Genomic DNA, 24,228 nt, shown 5'->3' with positions numbered 1-24,228 from the left:
TCGTTTTGTGGTGGAGGCCCGACTTTTACGTCACGATTGGACCAATAAAACAGAAGATATAACTAATGCCCTTTTGGCTGTATCCTGAAAATACGTAACTAATGCCCCTGATAACGTATAAGATATAATAGAAGCAGTATTTTGATATGTCCAATCCATCCCTCTCTGAGAGATATGCGAGGTATCATGTGATTTAACAAATTGAATAATATAGAAAAAATAAACATAACATCATGCCATAAAGACATTAGATACAAATGATTTAACCACAGACACAGAAAAATCAAATAGAGCAGAATGTTAAAAAGGAGTTCTGTATCTTCGGTCCTCTTGGTGCAATAGGGACATACGAATTCTCAATGATACGATTTAACCAATAGAGTTCAGTGACAGAAAAATAAAATACATCATGTCAAAAGGGTCTTAGATACGTATTTTCCGTCCAATCGTAACTTACAGTACCTCAACCAATAAAATACAATGGCATAAAAATCAAATACAATCAGCATGTCAAAAAGGCTTTAGTATTTTCTTTTCTACTGAGAAACATCCAAATCTTTCGTAAAATATTATACACGGGCGTTCTTTCTATATGTCCCAAACTAGTAAACCTCTTATTTTTAACACGCAACTCTCAATATTTACATTATTTCTTCCTAGAAAATATCAGTGTATCAAAATGGAATACAAATATATGCAAACCACAATTGCTAAATCTATCATTATATCGCTAATACCTAAAATACATATCAGATAAATTCTTTCGCTAAGTCCAAACCACCGATATTTCTCACATTATTTTCAAACCAGATTTAGAGTTCTAGGTCAAGCATAAAAATCAAATACATCAGCATGTCAAAAGGGTTTTAGTATTTTCCGTTTCTATTAAGAAACATCCAAACTTTTCGTATACTATCGTGTTGTATACTTTTGTACACTATTGGTTTTTATAATTTGTTTAAATTTTTTTAATAAATGTAGCAATAACTTCGAAATTATGGCATTTAGTTGTAGGGGAAAATAACATGAAAAAATAATCAGTATTTCTTTAGGACTTCAAAACTCAAATAACGACTTCTTGTCCTATTAGAAATACGGAATTGGATTTCCAGAAAAACGGAAAATCTGACAACAATGTAATTGTCACTATAATATAGACCGCCTCAGAAAAATTCATACCCATCAAAAATCTATAAAAATCTTGCAAGCCGTTTCCGAGATAATTGAGTGTTTCCATACATAAAACTCACTCTGTATGCAAACCAGATTTAGAGTTCTAGTCAGACATAAAAATCAAATACATCAGCATGTCAAAAGGGCTTTATTATTTTCGTTTTTTACTGAGAAACATCCAAATCTTTCGTACTCTATTATACACAGGCGTTCTTTCATTATGTCCAAACTAGTAAACCTCTTATTTTTACCATGCAACTCTCAATATTTACATTATCTCTCCCTAGGTGCAAAATGTCAGTATATGAAGCATAAATATATGCAAGCCACTAATTGCTAAATCTATCATTATATCGATAATACCTACAATACATATCAGATAAATTCTTTCGCTAAGTCCAAACCACCGATATTTCTCATATTATTTTCAAACCAGATTTAGAGTTCTAATCAGTTGGAGAATACAAATTTTTGTTATAAAGTACGTTTTAAATGTGATCTCAAATAAAATCCCATGCATAAAACAAATTGAATTCATCGATATGAAAAAGAACTTCGACTTAGTGCAATATAAATGACAAAGACAAAAAATATATCTAAAAGGAAGATATCTAATAGAGAATAGGTCGCAAATTTTCAAAGCAAAAGTCTTTTAGTATAATTAGAGTAATCCGATTGAGAAAATTACTTATTATGGGTATAACACAAGTTAATAATAAGCAAAAAATCGAACTTCTATTGATCCAATCAAAAAAAAATCAAATACATTTGTACTATGAGAATGATCTCCGAAAGGGAAATCGATAGTCAAAATAAACTAATTTTAAAGTAAAAATGTGGCTTATTCACAATAAAAATAATAAAATAATAAATTTTCTTGCGCTCCTTATTGTTTTACGAAAGATACAAAAAAAAACACGAAAAATACACCGATACGTAGGTAGAAAATAATGTCATTATTAATTATGACTTAATCATTCCTTTCGAATGTTTTTAGTACGCATGACTCTAAGAATTTACCCTGTATGATTCTGGTTTCGAAGGATCTTTGGACGGTTTTAAAATAATTCGAACTAGGTGTCGAAGGATCTTTGGACGGTTTTAAAATAATTCGAACTAAATATATTCTTACCAACCATCTGGAAACTTAAGTGTGTGTCGATATAATTCTTTATTTGCACTAACGCCATTACTACAATCGGAAATTTTTCTTAATCATTCTATAAGTACAGTATTTTAATTGCATTTTAAACAGGTTTCTAATTCACTTATGGAAAAATTAGAATTAGAATCAGAATCAGATTAGAACTTTCATATTGTGATACATTTGTATATGGAAGAAAATAATACGGTATGTATAAGATACAAAATTCAAGCATTGGGAAAAGCCATACAAGAGGCACACCAAATTCAAAAATCTTGACTATTTCGTCTAAACATGAATTAAAATTTCTAGTTCTATCTTCTAGCTTCTCATCCAGCTTGAAATAGGATATTAGTATTCATATTTATTATTTCAAAATTTTAAGATATCGTGTCTTTTGTTGTAGGTATACTGTCACATTTTCAATACATATTACCCCAATTTTTACTTACCCATCATCGAGTTAATTTATAAATGCAATAAGTAACTCCTTAAGATATGCTTTCAAAAAAACGCTACCAACCAATCTCCTTCATATTGGCTAGTTTCAAATGTATTTCTACAATTACACCCATTATTTGCCGAAATATTTTAAAGCAGTGTTGACAACGTCTAAAAAACTGTACATAATTTGGTACATAAATATCAAAAATGATGATCAAAATTGCTTTTATTAGATGATTATTAGCTCTCTTTATCCAGCTTAACAAAATGAGAAAAGTGCTCTGCACAAGAGATCTAAGGTTAGAGCTAAGAATAAGGTTGGCTAGGTGCTACGGTTTTTCGACTCTGTTTTACGGAATGGAAGCTTGGACCTTGAATGCTGCATCAATGAAAAAACTGGAATCATTCGAGATGTGGGTATATAGAAGAATTCTAAAAATATCATGGACAGAACACGTCACAAACAAAGAGGTTCTGAGAAAGATGAACAAAGAAATGGAAGTCTTAAATTACAATTAAAACCAGAAAAATTGGAATATCTCGGACATATTACACGTGGAGAGAGATACAACTTGCTCCAACTCATTATGCAGGGAAAGATTCAAGGAAAAAGAAGCATAGGGAGACGCAGAATATCGTGGCTGCGCAACCTGAGAGAATGGTACGGATGTACATCAAACGAACTTTTCAGAGCAGCTGTCTCCAAGGTCCGAATAGCTATGATGATTGCCGACCTCCGTCGCGGAGATGGCACTTGAAGAAGAAGATCCAGCTAAAATAAAATAAATAAAGAACTTACATCGTCATATCCATATACTGTTTTGAAAACCGAGGACTTGGAAGCTCCAATAAGTCATAACTCGAAGTTTGAAATAGTAAATAGTATATCAGTGAATGTTTATGCTTTGGAATTAAATCAAGTTAAGGAAAAATAATTTTACGAATTAGTGCCTGCTTGCCTAAACAAAACAAAACTTGATAGACATGTAAATTTGAATCTTATTCAGGATAAATATTTCTAAAATTAAATGATTACCTACGACTCTCATCGTAGTGACGATGGAAATATTGAAATAAAATATCATTACTTCTGGAAAAAAAGGTGTCTAGGTTGTTACACTATATAACCAAAAAAGAAAACTAATTCACCCAGATTTATTGGAAAAAATTTACTGGTTTCACCGTATCATTAAAATCTTACAAAAAAAGGAAATATCGAATTAAATAAACAATACATAATAGAACTAAGAAGTAAATTACGAATATCAGAGTGCATGAGATACGAAATAAACATCTTACAAGCAAAACTATCGATACAACAAATACATATTATATACATTATTCACTTGAAAATTTTAAAGTAATGTTGGCTGAATGTCCAAGAAACTGAGTATATTTAGCCTCTTTTACAATATTTCTGAAAAACTTCAACGAATTTGTCTATTTAGCGAAAAAAAAAATCTAATTCACGCAGTTTTATCGGAAAACTTTGCTATTTACCATTTTTATTCACTGTCTTTTTAATCTGTTGAGTAACATCTTTAATTTATTTTGATTTTTAAGAAGTTTTCTAACCTCCTCTAATTACGATTTTTTGTAGAATTTGGACTGGTTGTATTGAATTATGATAGGTATGTGTATCTGATTACGCAATAATTTCAAAGAGACATTCTTTGTAGCTTAGTATAAATTGGTCTTCTAATACTAAAATATTATAAAAAAATAATAGAGTAAAGCAATACAGGAGACTTAAAAAAGGTTTAAAATCTCATGAAAATCTTGTTTATTTAGTCTAAACATGAATTAAAATTTATATTGTCATACTTATTATTTCAAGAATTTTAAGATCGTTTCTAATTATCCATCATCCAGTTAATTTATAAATTATGAAATAGGTATCACTATGGATATATTATGCAGCAATAACTATGTTTTCAAAACTATACCAACCAATCTCTTTCATTCTGACGATGTATTTATACAATTACAACATTATTTACTTAAAAAGTTTAAAGCAATGTTGGCTGAATGCCCAAAAAAACTGAGTATATTTAGCCTATTTTACAATATTTCTGAAAAACTTCAACGAATTTTTCTATTTACCGAAAAAAAAAATCTAATTCACACAGTTTTATTGGAAAAATTTACTATTTCACCATTTTATTCACTGTCTTTTTAATCTGTTGAGTAACATCTTTAATTTATTTTGATTTTTTATGAAGTTGTCTAACCTCGTGTAATTACGATTTTTTTGTAGAATTTGGATTGGTTTTATAGGATTATGATAGGTATGTGTATCTGAAAACACAATAATTCCAAAGAGGACATTCGTTGTAGCTTAGTGTAAATTGGTCTTCTAATACTAAAACATTATAAAACATAATAGATTAAAGTAATACAGGAGACTTAAAAAAAGTGTTAAAATCTCATGGTACAAAAAAGAAAATGTCTCGAGTGTGAATTTAAAAATGGAGTTACTACAAAAAAGAAGATGGTACATACCTTTGAATATTAAAAAATATTTGAAAAATTTTAATTTTTTTTGTAGATTGTGTAGTTAATACTAAAAATTAGTAAGGAAATAAAAATGATTATAAATTAAAAAAAATCTTCGACGTTTGTTCTTAGAGCATGTGAAACATTAATAATTACCAAAAAATTTCAGTAGGTACCTTTAAATATTAAAAGTATTTGAAAAATTTTAATTTTTGTAGATTGTGTAGTTATACTAAAAAATTAGTATGGAAATAAAAAATACATATCAATTAAAAAAAATCTTCAGCGTTTGTTCTTAGAGCGTAGTTCGAGTATGCCCGAACTTTCCCGATCCCCAATATATCTACTTCTTCTTGTAGTGCTCATCCATTTTGGATGTTGACGATTATCCTAGAAATATATACTTTGCATACTAATGTACTGAAAAGATTTGTAGTTGTTGTGCTGCACCACATATATAGATTTTTTAGCCAGAAAATCCTTCACCTTCCTGGTTTTCTTCTACTTTTCTCTGTAAAATTAGTTGCAGCAGTTCATATCTTCGCTCTTTCTTACAATGTGTCGGATGTATTCGATTTTAACTGTTTTATTGTGGGTACCAGCTCTTTTTCTTTTTAATTCTTAATAAAATAATCTAATTAGTTATGTGATCTGAGTAAGATATATACAAAAATAAGAAAAAAATGTTTTATTTCTTTGGAATAAAATAAAAAAAGCCAAGTTGGTTGACTGGTTTAAAGTATTGCAGTGCAGGGGATTTGAACCTATGATCCAACACTTACTTATTTTCAATGCAATGTAACAAAGTCTTAAATCGCTCGACCAACGTGGCTTTGGAACTTTGCTCTAAAAAACAACGATGATATTCACATGTTATGACATTCCTATTGACAATAAAAAGAAATAAAATGTTTTTCAAATAATATTTTATTCAAAATACTGTTATTTAGAGTGTGAGCTTTATGATTATAAATAAAAAAATCTTTGACGTTTGTTCTTAGAGCATGTGAAACATTAATAATTACCAAAAAATTACGGTACCTTTAAATATTAAAAGTATTTGAAAAATTTTAATTTTTGTAGATTGTGTAGTTAATACCAAAAATTAGTGTGGAAATAAAAATAAATATCAACTAAAAAAAAATTTTCAGCGTTTGTTCTTAGAGCGTAGTTCGAGTATGCCCGAACTTTCCCGATTTCCCAATATTAGCTGTGAGTTTTGGCTTAGGATACCCATATAAAAAGCATGGAAAACGAAAAGTTTCAGCGTTTGTTCTTAGAGCGTAGTTCGAGTATGCCCGAACTTTCCCGATTTCCCAATATTAGCTGTGAGTTTTGGCATAGGATACCCATATAAAAAGCATGGAAAACGGAAAGTTTACCTTGGACAAGTGACGCCGTCACTTGTCCAAGGTAAACTTTCCGTTTTCCATGCTTTTTATATGGGTATCCTATGCCAAAACTCACAGCTAATATTGGGAAATCGGGAAAGTTCGGGCATACTCGAACTACGCTCTAAGAACAAACGCTGAAACTTTTCGTTTTCCATGCTTTTTATATGGGTATCCTAAGCCAAAACTCACAGCTAATATTGGGAAATCGGGAAAGTTCGGGCATACTCGAACTACGCTCTAAGAACAAACGCTGAAAATTTTTTTTTAGTTGATATTTATTTTTATTTCCACACTAATTTTTGGTATTAACTACACAATCTACAAAAATTAAAATTTTTCAAATACTTTTAATATTTAAAGGTACCGTAATTTTTTGGTAATTATTAATGTTTCACATGCTCTAAGAACAAACGTCAAAGATTTTTTTATTTATAATCATAAAGCTCACACTCTAAATAACAGTATTTTGAATAAAATATTATTTGAAAAACATTTTATTTCTTTTTATTGTCAATAGGAATGTCATAACATGTGAATATCATCGTTGTTTTTTAGAGCAAAGTTCCAAAGCCACGTTGGTCGAGCGATTTAAGACTTTGTTACATTGCATTGAAAATAAGTAAGTGTTGGATCATAGGTTCAAATCCCCTGCACTGCAATACTTTAAACCAGTCAACCAACTTGGCTTTTTTATTTTATTCCAAAGAAATAAAACATTTTTTTCTTATTTTTGTATATATCTTACTCAGATCACATAACTAATTAGATTATTTTATTAAGAATTAAAAAAGAAAAAGAGCTGGTACCCACAATAAAACAGTTAAAATCGAATACATCCGACACATTGTAAGAAAGAGCGAAGATATGAACTGCTGCAACTAATTTTACAGAGAAAAGTAGAAGAAAACCAGGAAGGTGAAGGATTTTCTGGCTAAAAAATCTATATATGTGGTGCAGCACAACAACTACAAATCTTTTCAGTACATTAGTATGCAAAGTATATATTTCTAGGATAATCGTCAACATCCAAAATGGATGAGCACTACAAGAAGAAGTAGATATATTGGGGATCGGGAAAGTTCGGGCATACTCGAACTACGCTCTAAGAACAAACGCTGAAGATTTTTTTTAATTGATATGTATTTTTATTTCCATACTAATTTTTTAGTATTAACTACACAATCTACAAAAATTAAAATTTTTCAAATACTTTTAATATTTAAAGGTACCTACTGAAATTTTTTGGTAATTATTAATGTTTCACATGCTCTAAGAACAAACGTCGAAGATTTTTTTAATTTATAATCATTTTTATTTCCTTACTAATTTTTAGTATTAACTACACAATCTACAAAAAAAATTAAAATTTTTCAAATATTTTTTAATATTCAAAGGTATGTACCATCTTCTTTTTTGTAGTAACTCCATTTTTAAATTCACACTCGAGACATTTTCTTTTTTGTACCATGAGATTTTAACACTTTTTTAAGTCTCCTGTATTACTTTAATCTATTATGTTTTATAATGTTTTAGTATTAGAAGACCAATTTACACTAAGCTACAACGAATGTCTCTTTGGAATTATTGTGTTTTCAGATACACATACCTATCATAATCCTATAAAACCAATCCAAATTCTACAAAAAAATCGTAATTACACGAGGTTAGACAACTTCATAAAAATCAAAATAAATTAAAGATGTTACTCAACAGATTAAAAAGACAGTGAATAAAATGGTGAAATAGTAAATTTTTCCAATAAAACTGTGTGAATTAGATTTTTTTTTCGGTAAATAGAAAAATTCGTTGAAGTTTTTCAGAAATATTGTAAAATAGGCTAAATATACTCAGTTTTTTGGGCATTCAGCCAACATTGCTTTAAACTTTTTAAGTAAATAATGTTGTAATTGTATAAATACATCGTCAGAATGAAAGAGATTGGTTGGTATAGTTTTTGAAAACATAGTTATTGCTGCATAATATATCATAGTGATACCTATTTCATAATTTATAAATTAACTGGATGATGGATAATTAGAAACGATCTTAAAATTCTTGAAATAATAAGTATGAACAATATAAATTTTAATTCATGTTTAGACTAAATAAACAAGATTTCATGAGATTTTAAACCTTTTTTAAGTCTCCTGTATTGCTTTACTCTATTATTTTTTTATAATATTTTAGTATTAGAAGACCAATTTATACTAAGCTACAAAGAATGTCTCTTTGAAATTATTGCGTAATCAGATACACATACCTATCATAATTCAATACAACCAGTCCAAATTCTACAAAAAATCGTAATTAGAGGAGGTTAGAAAACTTCTTAAAAATCAAAATAAATTAAAGATGTTACTCAACAGATTAAAAAGACAGTGAATAAAAATGGTAAATAGCAAAGTTTTCCGATAAAACTGCGTGAATTAGATTTTTTTTTTCGCTAAATAGACAAATTCGTTGAAGTTTTTCAGAAATATTGTAAAAGAGGCTAAATATACTCAGTTTCTTGGACATTCAGCCAACATTACTTTAAAATTTTCAAGTGAATAATGTATATAATATGTATTTGTTGTATCGATAGTTTTGCTTGTAAGATGTTTATTTCGTATCTCATGCACTCTGATATTCGTAATTTACTTCTTAGTTCTATTATGTATTGTTTATTTAATTCGATATTTCTTTTTTTGTAAGATTTTAATGATACGGTGAAACAGTAAATTTTTCCAATAAATCTGGGTGAATTAGTTTTCTTTTTTGGTTATATAGTGTAACAACCTAGACACCTTTTTTTCCAGAAGTAATGATATTTTATTTCAATATTTCCATCGTCACTACGATGAGAGTCGTAGGTAATCATTTAATTTTAGAAAATATTTATCCTGAATAAGATTCAAATTTACATGTCTATCAAGTTTGTTTTGTTTAGGCAAGCAGGCACTAATTCGTAAAATTATTTTTCCTTAACTTGATTTAATTCCAAAGCATAAACATTCACTGATATACTATTTACTATTTCAAACTTCGAGTTATGACTTATTGGAGCTTCCAAGTCCTCGGTTTTCAAAACAGTATATGGATATGACGATGTAAGTTCTTTATTTATTTTATTTTAGCTGGATCTTCTTCTTCAAGTGCCATCTCCGCGACGGAGGTCGGCAATCATCATAGCTATTCGGACCTTGGAGACAGCTGCTCTGAAAAGTTCGTTTGATGTACATCCGTACCATTCTCTCAGGTTGCGCAGCCACGATATTCTGCGTCTCCCTATGCTTCTTTTTCCTTGAATCTTTCCCTGCATAATGAGTTGGAGCAAGTTGTATCTCTCTCCACGTGTAATATGTCCGAGATATTCCAATTTTCTGGTTTTAATTGTATTTAAGACTTCCATTTCTTTGTTCATCTTTCTCAGAACCTCTTTGTTTGTGACGTGTTCTGTCCATGATATTTTTAGAATTCTTCTATATACCCACATCTCGAATGATTCCAGTTTTTTCATTGATGCAGCATTCAAGGTCCAAGCTTCCATTCCGTAAAACAGAGTCGAGAAAACGTAGCACCTAGCCAACCTTATTCTTAGCTCTAACCTTAGATCTCTTGTGCAGAGCACTTTTCTCATTTTGTTAAGCTGGATAAAGAGAGCTAATAATCATCTAATAAAAGCAATTTTGATCATCATTTTTGATATTTATGTACCAAATTATGTACAGTTTTTTAGACGTTGTCAACACTGCTTTAAAATATTTCGGCAAATAATGGTGTAATTGTAGAAATACATTTGAAACTAGCCAATATGAAGGAGATTGGTTGGTAGCGTTTTTTGAAAGCATATCTTAAGGAGTTACTTATTGCATTTATAAATTAACTCGATGATGGGTAAGTAAAAATTGGGTAATATGTATTGAAAATGTGACAGTATACCTACAACAAAAGACACGATATCTTAAAATTTTGAAATAATAAATATGAATACTAATATCCTATTTCAAGCTGGATGAGAAGCTAGAAGATAGAACTAGAAATTTTAATTCATGTTTAGACGAAATAGTCAAGATTTTTGAATTTGGTGTGCCTCTTGTATGGCTTTTCCAATGCTTGAATTTTGTATCTTATACATACCGTATTATTTTCTTCCATATACAAATGTATCACAATATGAAAGTTCTAATCTGATTCTGATTCTAATTCTAATTTTTCCATAAGTGAATTAGAAACCTGTTTAAAATGCAATTAAAATACTGTACTTATAGAATGATTAAGAAAATTTCCGATTGTAGTAATGGCGTTAGTGCAAATAAAGAATTATATCGACACACACCTTAAGTTTCCAGATGGTTGGTAAGAATATATTTAGTTCGAATTATTTTAAAACCGTCCAAAGATCCTTCGACACCTAGTTCGAATTATTTTAAAACCGTCCAAAGATCCTTCGAAACCAGAATCATACCAGGGTAAATTCTTAGAGTCATGCGTACTAAAAACATTCGAAAGAATGATTAAGTCATAATTAATAATGACATTATTTTCTACCTACGTATCGTGTATTTTTCGTGTTTTTTTTTGTATCTTTCGTAAAACAATAAGGAGCGCAAGAAAATTTATTATTTATTATTTTTATTGTGAATAAGCCACATTTTTACTTTAAAATTAGTTTATTTTGACCTATCGATTTCCCTTTCGGAGATCATTCTCATAGTACAAATGTATTTGATTTTTTTTGATTGGATCAATAGAAGTTCGATTTTTTGCTTATTATTAACTTGTGTATACCCATAATAAGTAATTTTCTCAATCGGATTACTCTAATTATACTAAAAGACTTTTGCTTTGAAAATTTGCGACCTATTTCTATTAGATATCTTCCTTTTAGATATATTTTTTGTCTTTGTCATTTATATTGCACTAAGTCGAAGTTCTTTTTCATATCGATGAATTCAATTTGTTTTATGCATGGGATTTTATTTGAGATCACATTTAAAACGTACTTTATAACAAAAATTTGTATTCTCCAACTGATTAGAACTCTAAATCTGGTTTGAAAATAATATGAGAAATATCGGTGGTTTGGACTTAGCGAAAGAATTTATCTGATATGTATTGTAGGTATTATCGATATAATGATAGATTTAGCAATTAGTGGCTTGCATATATTTATGCTTCATATACTGACATTTTGCACCTAGGGAGAGATAATGTAAATATTGAGAGTTGCATGGTAAAAATAAGAGGTTTACTAGTTTGGATATAATGAAAGAACGCCTGTGTATAATAGAGTACGAAAGATTTGGATGTTTCTCAGTAAAAACGAAAATAATAAAGCCCTTTTGACATGCTGATGTATTTGATTTTTATGTCTGACTAGAACTCTAAATCTGGTTTGCATACAGAGTGAGTTTTATGTATGGAAACACTCAATTATCTCGGAAACGGCTTGCAAGATTTTTATAGATTTTGATGGGTATGAATTTTCTGAGGCGGTCTATATTATAGTGACAATTACATTGTTGTCAGATTTTCCGTTTTTCTGGAAATCCAATTCCGTATTTCTAATAGGACAAGAAGTCGTTATTTGAGTTTTGAAGTCCTAAAGAAATACTGATTATTTTTCATGTTATTTTCCCTACAACTAAATGCCATAATTTCGAAGTTATTGCTACATTTATTAAAAAAATTTAAACAAATTATAAAAACCAATAGTGTACAAAAGTATACAACACGATAGTATACGAAAAGTTTGGATGTTTCTTAATAGAAACGAAAATACTAAAACCCTTTTGACATGCTGATGTATTTGATTTTTATGCTTGACTAGAACTCTAAATCTGGTTTGAAAATAATGTGAGAAATATCGGTGGTTTGGACTTAGCGAAAGAATTTATCTGATATGTATTTTAGGTATTAGCGATATAATGATAGATTTAGCAATTGGTGGTTTGCATATATTTGTATTCCATTTTGATACACTGATATTTTCTAGGAAGAAATAATGTAAATATTGAGAGTTGCGTGTTAAAAATAAGAGGTTTACTAGTTTGGACATATAGAAAGAACGCCCGTGTATAATATTTTACGAAAGATTTGGATGTTTCTCAGTAGAAAAGAAAATACTAAAGCCTTTTTGACATGCTGATGTATTTGATTTTTATGCCATTGTATTTTATTGGTTGAGGTACTGTAAGTTACGATTGGACGGAAAATACGTATCTAAGACCCTTTTGACATGATGTATTTTATTTTTCTGTCACTGAACTCTATTGGTTAAATCGTATCATTTGAGAATTCGTATGTCCCTATTGCACCAAGAGGACCGAAGATACAGAACTCCTTTTTAACATTCTGCTCTATTTGATTTTTCTGTGTCTGGTGGTTAAATCATTTGTATCTAATGTCTTTATGGCATGATGTTATGTTTATTTTTTCTATATTATTCAATTTGTTAAATCACATGATACCTCGCATATCTCTCAGAGAGGGATGGATTGGACATATCAAAATACTGCTTCTATTATATCTTATACGTTATCAGGGGCATTAGTTACGTATTTTCAGGATACAGCCAAAAGGGCATTAGTTATATCTTCTGTTTTATTGGTCCAATCGTGACGTAAAAGTCGGGCCTCCACCACAAAACGAGACAAAAATGAGCAGAATGGACCTTAAATTTTTTTTTAATTTCCCCCAGCATCTGGGGAAAAATTGATTTTCTATCTAACTCTAATACACAGACTCTTATGGGAGGCGCTGTTGCTAGATGTTGCGAAATGCCCAGTTTGTCAGTAGATCTAGGAAATTTTTTTGTGCGCCCATACCGTTGGGCACTACATACCTACAACTTTTATTGTCTATGCCTCTCTACGTTACGCCATTTAGGCATGTCTACAACTTTTATTGTCCACGTCTCTCCTTACGTCTATGCCTCTCTACGTTAATCCGTTTAGGTACTACATGCCTACAACTTTTATTGTCTATACCTCTCTTTTTACTTGTGTATATATAATTTTCTCAATCGAATTACTCTAAAAGACTTTTGCTTTGAAAATTTGCTATCTTTTTCTATTAAATATCTTCCTTCTAGATTTTTTTTGTCTTTGTCATTTATAATGCACTCAGTCGAAGTTCTTTTTCATATCGATGAATTCAATTTGTTTTATGTATGGGATTTTGAGATCACATTTAGAACGAATTATGGTAGATTCCTTCAACGTAATATCTGTATCAGGACAAATTGGAATAAAAATAGCGAGTTTAACTAAAAATACTGAAATGGAATAAAAATGGTGAATTGGAATAAAAATGGCGAATTGGTGGCACCAAATGTTATGGCCGTAGATAAAATATAGTATGCAGCTCGTAACGGTTAGTTTATGGATTAAATAACATATTCGATACTCCCCACACCTTTAACGTACCACAATCTCCACTCAGACCAATGCTAATGAGATGTCACCATCGCTTACACATAAATTATGTTACGGTCGTAGATAAAATATATGCCTCTCTACGTTAAGCCGTTTAGGTACTACATACCTACAACTTTTATTGTCTATGCCTCTCTTTTTACTTGTGTATATATAATTTTCTCAATCGAATTACTCTAAAAGACTTTTGCTTTGAAAAATTGCAATCTTTTTCTATTACATATCTTCCTTCTAGATTTTTTTTGTCTTTGTCATTAGATACTACATACCTACAACTTTTATTGTCTATGCCTCTCTTTTTACTTGTGTATATATAATTTTCTCAATCGAATTACTCTAAAAGACTTTTGCTTTGAAAATTTGCAATCTTTTTCTATTAAATATCTTCCTTCTAGATTTTTTTTTGTCTTTGTCAACTCAGTCGAAGTTCTTTTTCATATCGATGAATATATTCGTTACTACCCACACCTTTAACGTACCACAATCTCCAATCAGACCAATGCTAACGAGATGTATAGCGCCAACTATCGGATAATAGCTGAATTATGGTAGATTTCTTCGACGTAATGTCAAGGAAAATTGGATAAAAATGGCGAATTTGAATAAAAATTGACTAAAAATGGCGTCATCCAGCGGCTAATAGGTAAACTATGGTAGATTTCTTCGATGTAATGTCAAGGAAAATTGGGTTAAAAATGGTGAATTTGAATAAAAATGGCGAATTTGAATAAAAATGGCGAATTGGAATAAAAATGCCGAATATGTTACGGTCGTAGATAAAATATAGTATGCAACTCGTAATGCTTAGATTTCTGCACGTGATTGGTTTAAATAACATATTATGTTATGGTCGTAGATAAAATATAGTATATGTAACGTGCTTCTTTCCAACGATCCCTTTGTACGTCACGATCCAACACCCCCCTTTCCAATACCTCACACGTCGGACCAATAACACCGGAGATATGCTTTAGTGCCGTTTTGGCTATGCCGCCATCTTTGTTTTTTGTGTTAACGTATTCGTTACCTCCTCCCCTTTCCGATGATACCTCACACGTCACGATCGGACCAATAACAACGGAGATATGCTTTAGTGCCATTTTGGCTATGCTGCATCTTTGTTTTTTTTGTGTTAACGTATTCGTTACCTCCTCCCCTTTCCTATGATACCTCACATGTCACGATCGGACCAATAACAACGGAGATATGCTTTAGTGCCGTTTTGGCTATGCCGCCATCTAAAAATACTGAAATGGAATAAAAATGGCGGATTGGTGTCATCTAGCGGAAAATAACTATGGTAGATTCCATTATGGAAGATTACTTGTGACGTCAGCATCTATCTCACTCTTACTCATTGGGAAGGTACTTCTCTCTCTAACACATTGATTTCCCTATACCTATAGTCATAGAAACATAGCCCTTCTACTAGTTGCATATGTTTAAAAATAATAAATTTTTATTCTCTCTTAAAATATATGAACATATAAGAAAGTTTTTGCCAAAAAAAGTGTTATTTCAAAGGACAGAGCATGTGTTTTTATTTCGCAATAAACAAATTTATTTATTTATAGCGAAATGTAGGTACTAAAAATTAAAATTTATCAATCATTATCAAAGGTCATTGGAATGCCCAATCAGAGCAAACTATCCGCTGTCCTGCGCGTAGCACCAAAAAAAATGTGTATTTAAAAAAATTTCTGACGCCGTAGTGGTTAACCGATTTTAATTTTGCAAATTGCAAATGAAAGATACGGTATTCTTCTATATGTAAAAAAAAATTAAACTTGCTGTTAAATTAAAATTTATATTCAGTCCTGCAAGATTATGAAAAAATTAATTTTTTTTGCGAAAGCTGGATTGCAAAATCTATTTAACCGATCGTAATGAAATTTACAGTATTGCTTTCTTATATCATAAAGTTTCTCTTGGTAAAATATGAAGGTCCTAAGTGTAGCATAAAGGTTTAAAAACGTAAAATGCGAATACTTGTTTTTGTATCGTTTTTTCTCAATTGTTGCTATTTTGCAACAAGGGTGAGAATTTTTAAAATTTTTAACGAATTCTATATTGTAGGAACTTTAATTGCGCAACTTTTATGTCAGTACAACTTTTCTCAGAAATGAATACTTTCAAAGTTATAATCAAAAAACGAATAAAAAAATCTAATTTTTCCTCCATTTTTTGACATTTTGATTATTTAAACAATGTTCCGCACCTTTTTGAGTGGGAGGATAACTTAAATATTATTATATGAGTTATTTTCAAGCACTTTCTGCAAAAAAATATGAGTCACCTCTCAGCGTCCAAATGTACTAATATTTTTACAGATGCGCCCTGGTCTATATCTAATCCGCAACAGTACTGGAAAATTTTCCCCTAGTCATTATAAAAGTATAACCCTAGAGATGACAAAACTTATACAAAAAGTAATATTGCACTGCAAGATACCAGACGCATGGAGAAACAGCATAATGATACCAATGTTCAAGAAAGGAGACAAAGAAGACCCCAACAATTATAGAGGTATAAACCTACTGAACACCGAACTTAAGCTAACCACAAAAGTCCTAACCAACAAAATCAATAAACTAACAACTTTATCAGATGAACAACAATGATTCAGATCCGGAATATCTTGCGTAGACACCGTATTTGTACTGAGACAAATCACAGAAAAGGCCATCGAGTACAATAAACCAGCATATCTATGTTTTATAGACCTGACAATGGCTTTCGATCGCGTCCAAGTTGGAGACGTCTTACACTTACTGTATAGAAGAAACATATCAATCAATATTATACAAACCATCGAAAATATCTACTTCCATAATCGAATACAGGCAAAGATAAATGGAAAACTAACACAGTTTATACCAGTACAAAACGGAGTCAGACAAGGTGACTCGTTAAGCCCACTGCTCTTTAATATAATACTGGACGAAATAATAGAAGCAGTACGTAAAGGTCATGGTTACAGAATGGGGAACAAAGAAATCCAAATATTATGTTATGCAGACGACGCCGCATGAATCGCCGAGACAGAAGACGATCTCCAAAGATTAACAAACATCTTCAATACAACAGCCAAGAAATACAATATGATAATATCAGCAGAAAAAACCAAATGTATGACACAATCTTAATACCCACTACAATGTAAACTCGAAATTGATGGGAAAATAATAAAGCAGGAAGCGAGGTTTAGTAATCTGGGAATAGATATAACCAGTTACGGAGATGTTGAAGAGGAACTACGACAACAAAGATTAAAAGCAAGTAAAGCGGCGGGATCTCTTAATGACATAATCTGGAAGAACAAACACACCTAAGCCAAGACACAAAAGCAAGAATCAATAAAGCAGCAATTAGACCTATATTGACATACACGGCGAAGACAAGACCTGGCACATCTAAAACGAGACGACTACTGGAAACAACAGAGATGAAAATACTTCGACGAATATCAGGGAAAAGTCGGTTGGATAGGGAGAGAAGCGAAAACATAAGAAGATCATGCAATGTAGAAGAGATTAATAATAGATGGGTGACAAAACGGAAACAGGAGTGGAACGAACACATTAGTAGAATGGCAGAGAATGGGATAGTACGAATAGCACGAGAGAAGTCACCAAATGGACGGAGAAGTATTGGCACACCAAGAAAAAGACGGTGCGATAATTTAAACAATTTAGGAGGCTAATGATGAAGAAGAAACAGGCTTTAAAGCCTACATACAATAGGAAAGAAGAAGAAGGAACTTTTTATATGTATAAAAATGCAGTAAATGCGACTTCCTTGTGGTGTAAATTCCTTTCGAGTTCCGGCACCAGATTGTGCTTCACCTGATTTCCCTGCTTGATACGCCCATTGACGCTTGTGCAGTGGGTTTTCACTAAGATTATTTTTCTTGATATACGTATTCATTCCAGAAATGTCCAAGATTTTTTCAATGGTTTTCAACATGAATGTAGTCAGACTTATAGGTCTGCATGATTTTGCTAAAATGTTATCTTTTTTTCCTTGTTTGGGAATAAGCGCCACACTTACTCTTCTCCAAACGTTGGGATTGTATCCCAGAGCATAACTAGCTTTAAATATTGTGATCAGGAGACCCATAATTATTTCCAGTCCTCTTTGGAATTGAAATATACCATCCGGACCCGCAGTTTTGTTTCAATAGCCGATCTGACTTTATGAGAACCAAAGATCACTTTGGAGGTTAGTCAGTCAGTTCTGGTTGGGCTAAAGTTTGCTTGATCATTATTATTATTATACAACTAGTCAATTGCGATCTTTTCCTTTTCTGTGTCCGTATATGTCCCGTCGGGCAATTTAACTGACGGATTTATTAATGGTGGTATGTCTTTTGAAGATTCTGTTCTTGTGCACTTTTAGGCACCTACACTTTTCACATAAATTTTTGTTTTCACGGAATTCTCTCCAGGATCTTTCCTTAGCGGATAGGATTGTCGTATTATAGGTTTTAAGTTTAGCTATTTTTGTCTTGTTTTTGGCATTTTAAGTTTTTCAGTTGCAGATGTAATTATACAGGGTGGTTCATCTTATTCGCCTCGGTTTCTGTACGGAAAACCACTTGATATTTTAAAAAAATTTCTTCACATAAATATACAGGGCCTTCAATACTACAACCTAAAAATAATGTGAATTATACAGGGTGTTCCAAAAAAGAGTGGTATATCAAAGTTTTATTTTTTCTTATGGAATGCCCTATATCTGATGACATTATTGAATTGTCCTTAAAAAATAAGCTATACTTTCATAAGGGTTCGCTATACCTAAATACAGGGTGTTTTGATTTATTTCGATTTTTATAAAAATGTAAGGTTTTAGAAAAAAATAAATATCTACGAATCTAAGAAGCAGTAATAAATTATTTCTTGGATCTTAATAACAGACTATTTAGCATACCTACTTAAACAGATGCTTATTGCAAAAAAAATTCTTACAGGGTGGTCAAAATATGAGATTGTTCTATTAACAAATTCAAGCTGTAATAACTTACTTATTTTAAATAGAACACCCTGTATCTTACTAGTCTATCACGTAGATAGAATATTTACTTAGCTTTCAATTTGTATTAGGGTTTCCTATACCTATCTTTTTACAGGGTGGTCAAAATATTAGATTGTTCTATTAACAAATTCAAGCTGTAATAACTTACTTATTTTAAATGGAACACCCTGTATCTTACTAGTCTGTCGCGTAGAAAATTTACTTAGCTTTCAATTCTTATTAGGGTTTCCTATACCTATCTTTTTACAGGGTGGTCAAAATATTAGATTGTTCTATTAACAAATTCCAGCTGTAATAACTTACTTATTTTAAATGGAACAACCTGTATCTTACTAGTCTATCGCGTAGAAAATTTACTTAGCTTTCAATTCTAATTAGGGTTTCCTATACCTATCTCCCTTCATTTTTTACATATTTAAAGAGTTCCTAATTTAGTAAGCTTTAAAAATTTGAATTAAGTACCTATGTCGTGTTTATGTACAACACATCACCAACACCGGCAATATACTTAGACAAGATACTGTCATTAATAAAATTTTCATTATCATGTAATCACACAGAGTGTTGTATTATTTTAGTTGATTTTGGCCTACATGTGACATTGAATAATATGTTTATATTAAACTGCATACTCTATATTAGATGCCGCATTCTGGAAGGTATTTAAATTATATTTCATTCCGTATAAGTATTTTCCATATCTTATCCCAACGGTTATTGAGTAAATTTAAGAACACCACTTTTTGTTTGAATCTTTGAATCGCAATTACAAACAATTAAATGCAATGGCTACTTTGACGAAAACGAGCCTATTGTACAAAAATGTGTAAAAATGGGTATTTACAGAATAACATGGGAATTTATATTTACAGAATAACATGTGTATTGAGAATATTTACATGGAATTGAAGAGATTTTAAATATCTTCCATTATAAAAAATAGAATATCGAGTATGTCATTTAAAATAAGAACACTCTGTGTGATTAAATGATAAGAATGTGAATTTTATTAATGAAACTATCTTGACTAAGATATTTAAGTATATTGCTGGTGTTGGTGATGTGTTGTACATAACCACGACATAGGTACTTAATTCTAATTTTTAAAGCTTACAAATTAGGAAATCTTTAAATATTTAAAAAATGAGGGGAGATAGGTATAGGAAACCCTAATAAGAATTGAAAGCTAAGTAAATTTTCTACGCGACAGACTAGTAAGATACAGGGTGTTCCATTTAAAATAAGTAAGTTATTACAGCTTGAATTTGTTAATAAAACAATCTAATATTTTGACCACCCTGTAAAAAGATAGGTATAGGAAACCCTAATACAAATTGAAAGCTAAGTAAATATTCTACGTGATAGACTAGTAAGATACAGGGTGTTCCATTTAAAATAAGTAAGTTATTACAGCTTGAATTTGTTAATAGAACAATCTCATATTTTGACCACCCTGTAAGAATTTTTTTTGCAATAAGCATCTGTTTAAGTAGGTATGCTAAATAGTATGTTATTAAGATCCAAGAAATAATTTGTTACTGCTTCTTAGATTCGTAGATATTTATTTTTTTCTAAAACCTTACATTTTTATAAAAATCGAAATAAATCAAAACACCCTGTATTTAGGTATAGCGAACCCTTATGAAAGTATAGCTTATTTTTTAAGGACAATTCAATAATGTCATTAGATATAGGGCATTCCATAAGAAAAAATATAACTTTGATATACCACTCTTTTTTGGAGCACCCTGTATAATTCACATAATTTTTAGATTGTAGTATTAAAGGCCGTGTATATTTCTGTGAAGAAATTTTTTTTAAATATCAAGTGGTTTTCCGTACAAAAACCGAGGCGAATAAGATGAACCACCCTGTATATATTTTCTTTTAATGGCTAAATATCGCATGTGGGGTTGAGTCGCTAAAAAGCTATCTAGATCCATATTTTTTGGGGATCAGCCCCAGTCTGCTATTCGATACTATTGGCTATGCTTCTCCATTTCTTTCTATCCCCTCCCTGCCAGTCTCTAATTCCTGCCCTATGTAAATCTTCCTTTACTTCCTGTAACATGTAATTATATTACAAAGGATTTACATTATTAAAATATAAATAAATACCTAATTTTTTCCAGGTCAAGATCCAGCACAAAATGTAAGTAGCAGTAACTGTATGACCTTGATGGAACCATGGGGTTCGAATGGAGAGGATCTCTACATAACGTGCACGATGCCTTCTATTGAGATAGGAACCATTGGAGGAGGTACAGTCCTTCCAGCTCAAGCAGCTTGTCTTGAAATGTTGGGCGTAAAAGGAGCAAACTCAGAAAGTCCTGGGGAAAATGCCAACCAACTGGCGAAAATAGTTTGCGGTCTAGTTCTGGCTGGAGAGCTTTCACTGATGGCAGCATTGGCTGCTGGTCACCTCGTCAGAAGTCATCTAAGACACAACAGATCAACTACACTACTACCTGAAAATTCAACCTTCCAGTCTACGCATGTGAAAAGTAAAGATTTTCTGCTCCCTCCTTGCAAAGATTCCTTTTAATAAAGATTTTACAAGTTGAAATAGATGCATTGCGGTGTCTGCAATAGATGTTTTAAAGAAACTATGATGAGATATCTAGTCTTATAGACCACAGACTGTTAGTGATGTTGGTGAAAAATAATAACGTAACAATAATAGCAACGTGACATGTATTACTGTTTATGTTTTATTGGCACAATTCAAAGAATATACAAGACTGGTTGTTGGTGATACGTCTACATTTCCTAACACTAATTCAATATTCAAAATAATGTGTCCCGAACTATAGAATAACAGGTAATATGCATATTATAAGAACCAACTCGTTTTGTTTTTGTGTTGAAATTTAAGGTAACTTTATGAATGATGAATATTTTTTTGAGGATCAAAAACTAAGTGAACTGCAGTAATTGTTAATCTGTTTTAGTAAAAGTATAGTCATAAGCTTTGCTTATTGTCGTGTTATTGGTATCGGTAATACATGTTAATTGCTTCGGTTGAAGTGGCAAATTGAATGATGTGGATGTGACAGTATATATGTTATAGTCAAAGCCCGAATTTCAGGCACTCCTAGGTTTGACTAGGCAATCCTCAGGTCTGACTGACGGTCTTAGTCAAAGCCCGAAATAAATTACAGTTTCGGCCTTTGACTAGTCAAACCTAGGAGAGACTAAGTTTGTCAGGCAAAGGTCGAAATTTAATTTTATGAAATCGGGGTTTGACTAGTCAAACCCCGATCAACTAGTAAAATGTCGTAATTTTTTAGATTAGGTTTAATAAAACGTCATTTTTTAATTTAAATGTTTATTATTTTTTATATTGTCGTAATTAAAATAAATCAATTAATGTTTATTCTCACATCTTGAGGCACTATGGCAGTTGTAAAATACGTTAGGCCTTTTACACTTACATAATTTTGAAAAACATTTCTTATTGCAGTAGCATTTTATAAAGCCTTGTCTTCCAAATTTAGAATATTTTGTACTTTCTCTTAGAGACAGCTTAACGCCTGGAACATCTTCGAAATTAAAAAAAAAAATCGCGTTGCATTCTCTTAATTTGATTTCTTGAAAAAAGTGTGTTTATTCTTCCATATTTCGTACCAACTCTATATAACCTGTCAAAATTGTTTTATCTTGTATGATACCCAAAATATTTCGAGCATCTCCTTTGGCTGTATCATAGCTGGGGATAGGTTTTGTTAAAGTTTTTCCGATCGAAATTGGAGGAATTTTTTTCACTTACTTAATTGTTTTATAGCATTAGGCTGAGCACGAATACCTTCAATCATCTTTCCATTATTTCTTTTAATCGTTTCTGTCTGTTCACAACGCATGCATGTAACTATTCTTTCAAAATGTTCATAGTATGCACCAAGTGTGCTGTCAGAACACACAACATATACCAACTGATTACAAATTATGCATGTATGAGCTCTCTTTGTGGCAAGTACAACAAACCACAAACCTATAATTTCGATCTGAAAAACTGTAACAATACCTATCCCCAGCTTTGACAGAGCCAAAGGAGATGCTCGAAATATTTTGGGTATTATAGAAGATAGAACAATTGACGGTTTATATAGAGTTGGCATGAAATACGAAACAACAAACACACTTTTTCAAGAAATCAAATAGGAGAATGCAAAAAGAATTTTCTTAACTTCGAAGATGTTCCAGACGTTAAACTGTCTCTAAGAGAAATTAGTACAAAATATTCTAAATTTGGAGGACAAAGCTTTATAAAATGCTACTTCAATAAGAAACGTTCTTCAAAATTATGAAAGTGTAAAAGGTCTAACGTATTGGGCAACTCTAAATGCCATAATGCCTCAACATGTGAGAATAAACACAAAGTTTTATTTTAATTAAGACAATATAAAAATAATAAACATTTAAATTAAAAAATGACATTCTATTAAACCTGATCTAACAAATTACGACATTTTATTAGCTGATCGGGGTTTGACTAGTCAAACCCCGATTTCATCAAATTAAATTTCGACCTTTGCCTGACCAACTTAGTCTCTCCTAGGTTTGACTAGTCAAAGGCCGAAACTGTAATTTATTTCGGGCTTTGACTAAGACCGTCAGTCAGACCTGAGGATTGCCTAGTCAAACCTAGGGGTGCCTGAAATTCGGGCTTTGACTATAACATATATGTATTAATGTTTGTAATATTACATGACGTACTAATTTTGACACATTTGCAGTTTATCAATTCCTTCTCAATTTCTTAAGTAGGTATAGTACCTATCAAAATATTTTAGAAACCTTAATCTTAAGCTTATTACAAAGTCATTTGTATTTGAATGGTATGGTTAAGTTTTCGGCCCAGGTAGATATTAATAAATTTCAATCTATTGTACTTTTAATTATTATACCTGCTATTCAGTATGTTCAGCTCTCAAAATTTAACGATACTACATACTTAAATACAAATGACTTTGTAAAAGGATTAAGATACGGTTTTCTAAAAATCTTGAAAGGTACTACATAATATTTCGTTTTACTAAATCTTTATCACTACTAGAGAAATGCGTTTATTATATTTCTATTTAGAATTTGCTTCCCAGTGTATTTACTTTATCTCTTAATA

General features: G+C 31.1%; 1 protein-coding gene across 5 annotated transcripts in view; it reads left to right on the top strand.

Annotated features, from left to right (window-relative positions):
- The window catches only part of LOC114334477 (3-hydroxy-3-methylglutaryl-coenzyme A reductase), a 490,400-nt gene extending 466,498 nt beyond the window's left edge, over positions 1–23,902 (top strand). For all 5 annotated transcript variants that reach the window (XM_050641423.1, XM_050641422.1, XM_050641420.1 and 2 more), the window contains one exon: positions 21,239–23,902. In XM_050641423.1, the coding sequence (XP_050497380.1) occupies positions 21,239–21,651 (413 nt within the window). In that variant the 3' untranslated portion in view covers positions 21,652–23,902. The remainder of the gene's footprint in view (positions 1–21,238) is intronic.
- The last annotated feature ends 326 nt before the right edge of the window (positions 23,903–24,228 follow it).

The sequence above is a fragment of the Diabrotica virgifera genome, chromosome 10 (assembly GCF_917563875.1).
Source record: "Diabrotica virgifera virgifera chromosome 10, PGI_DIABVI_V3a".
Lineage (NCBI taxonomy): Eukaryota > Metazoa > Arthropoda > Insecta > Coleoptera > Chrysomelidae > Diabrotica > Diabrotica virgifera.
The sequence above is the reverse complement of the archived record's forward strand: the minus strand, read 5'-3'. Positions and strand labels throughout refer to the sequence as shown.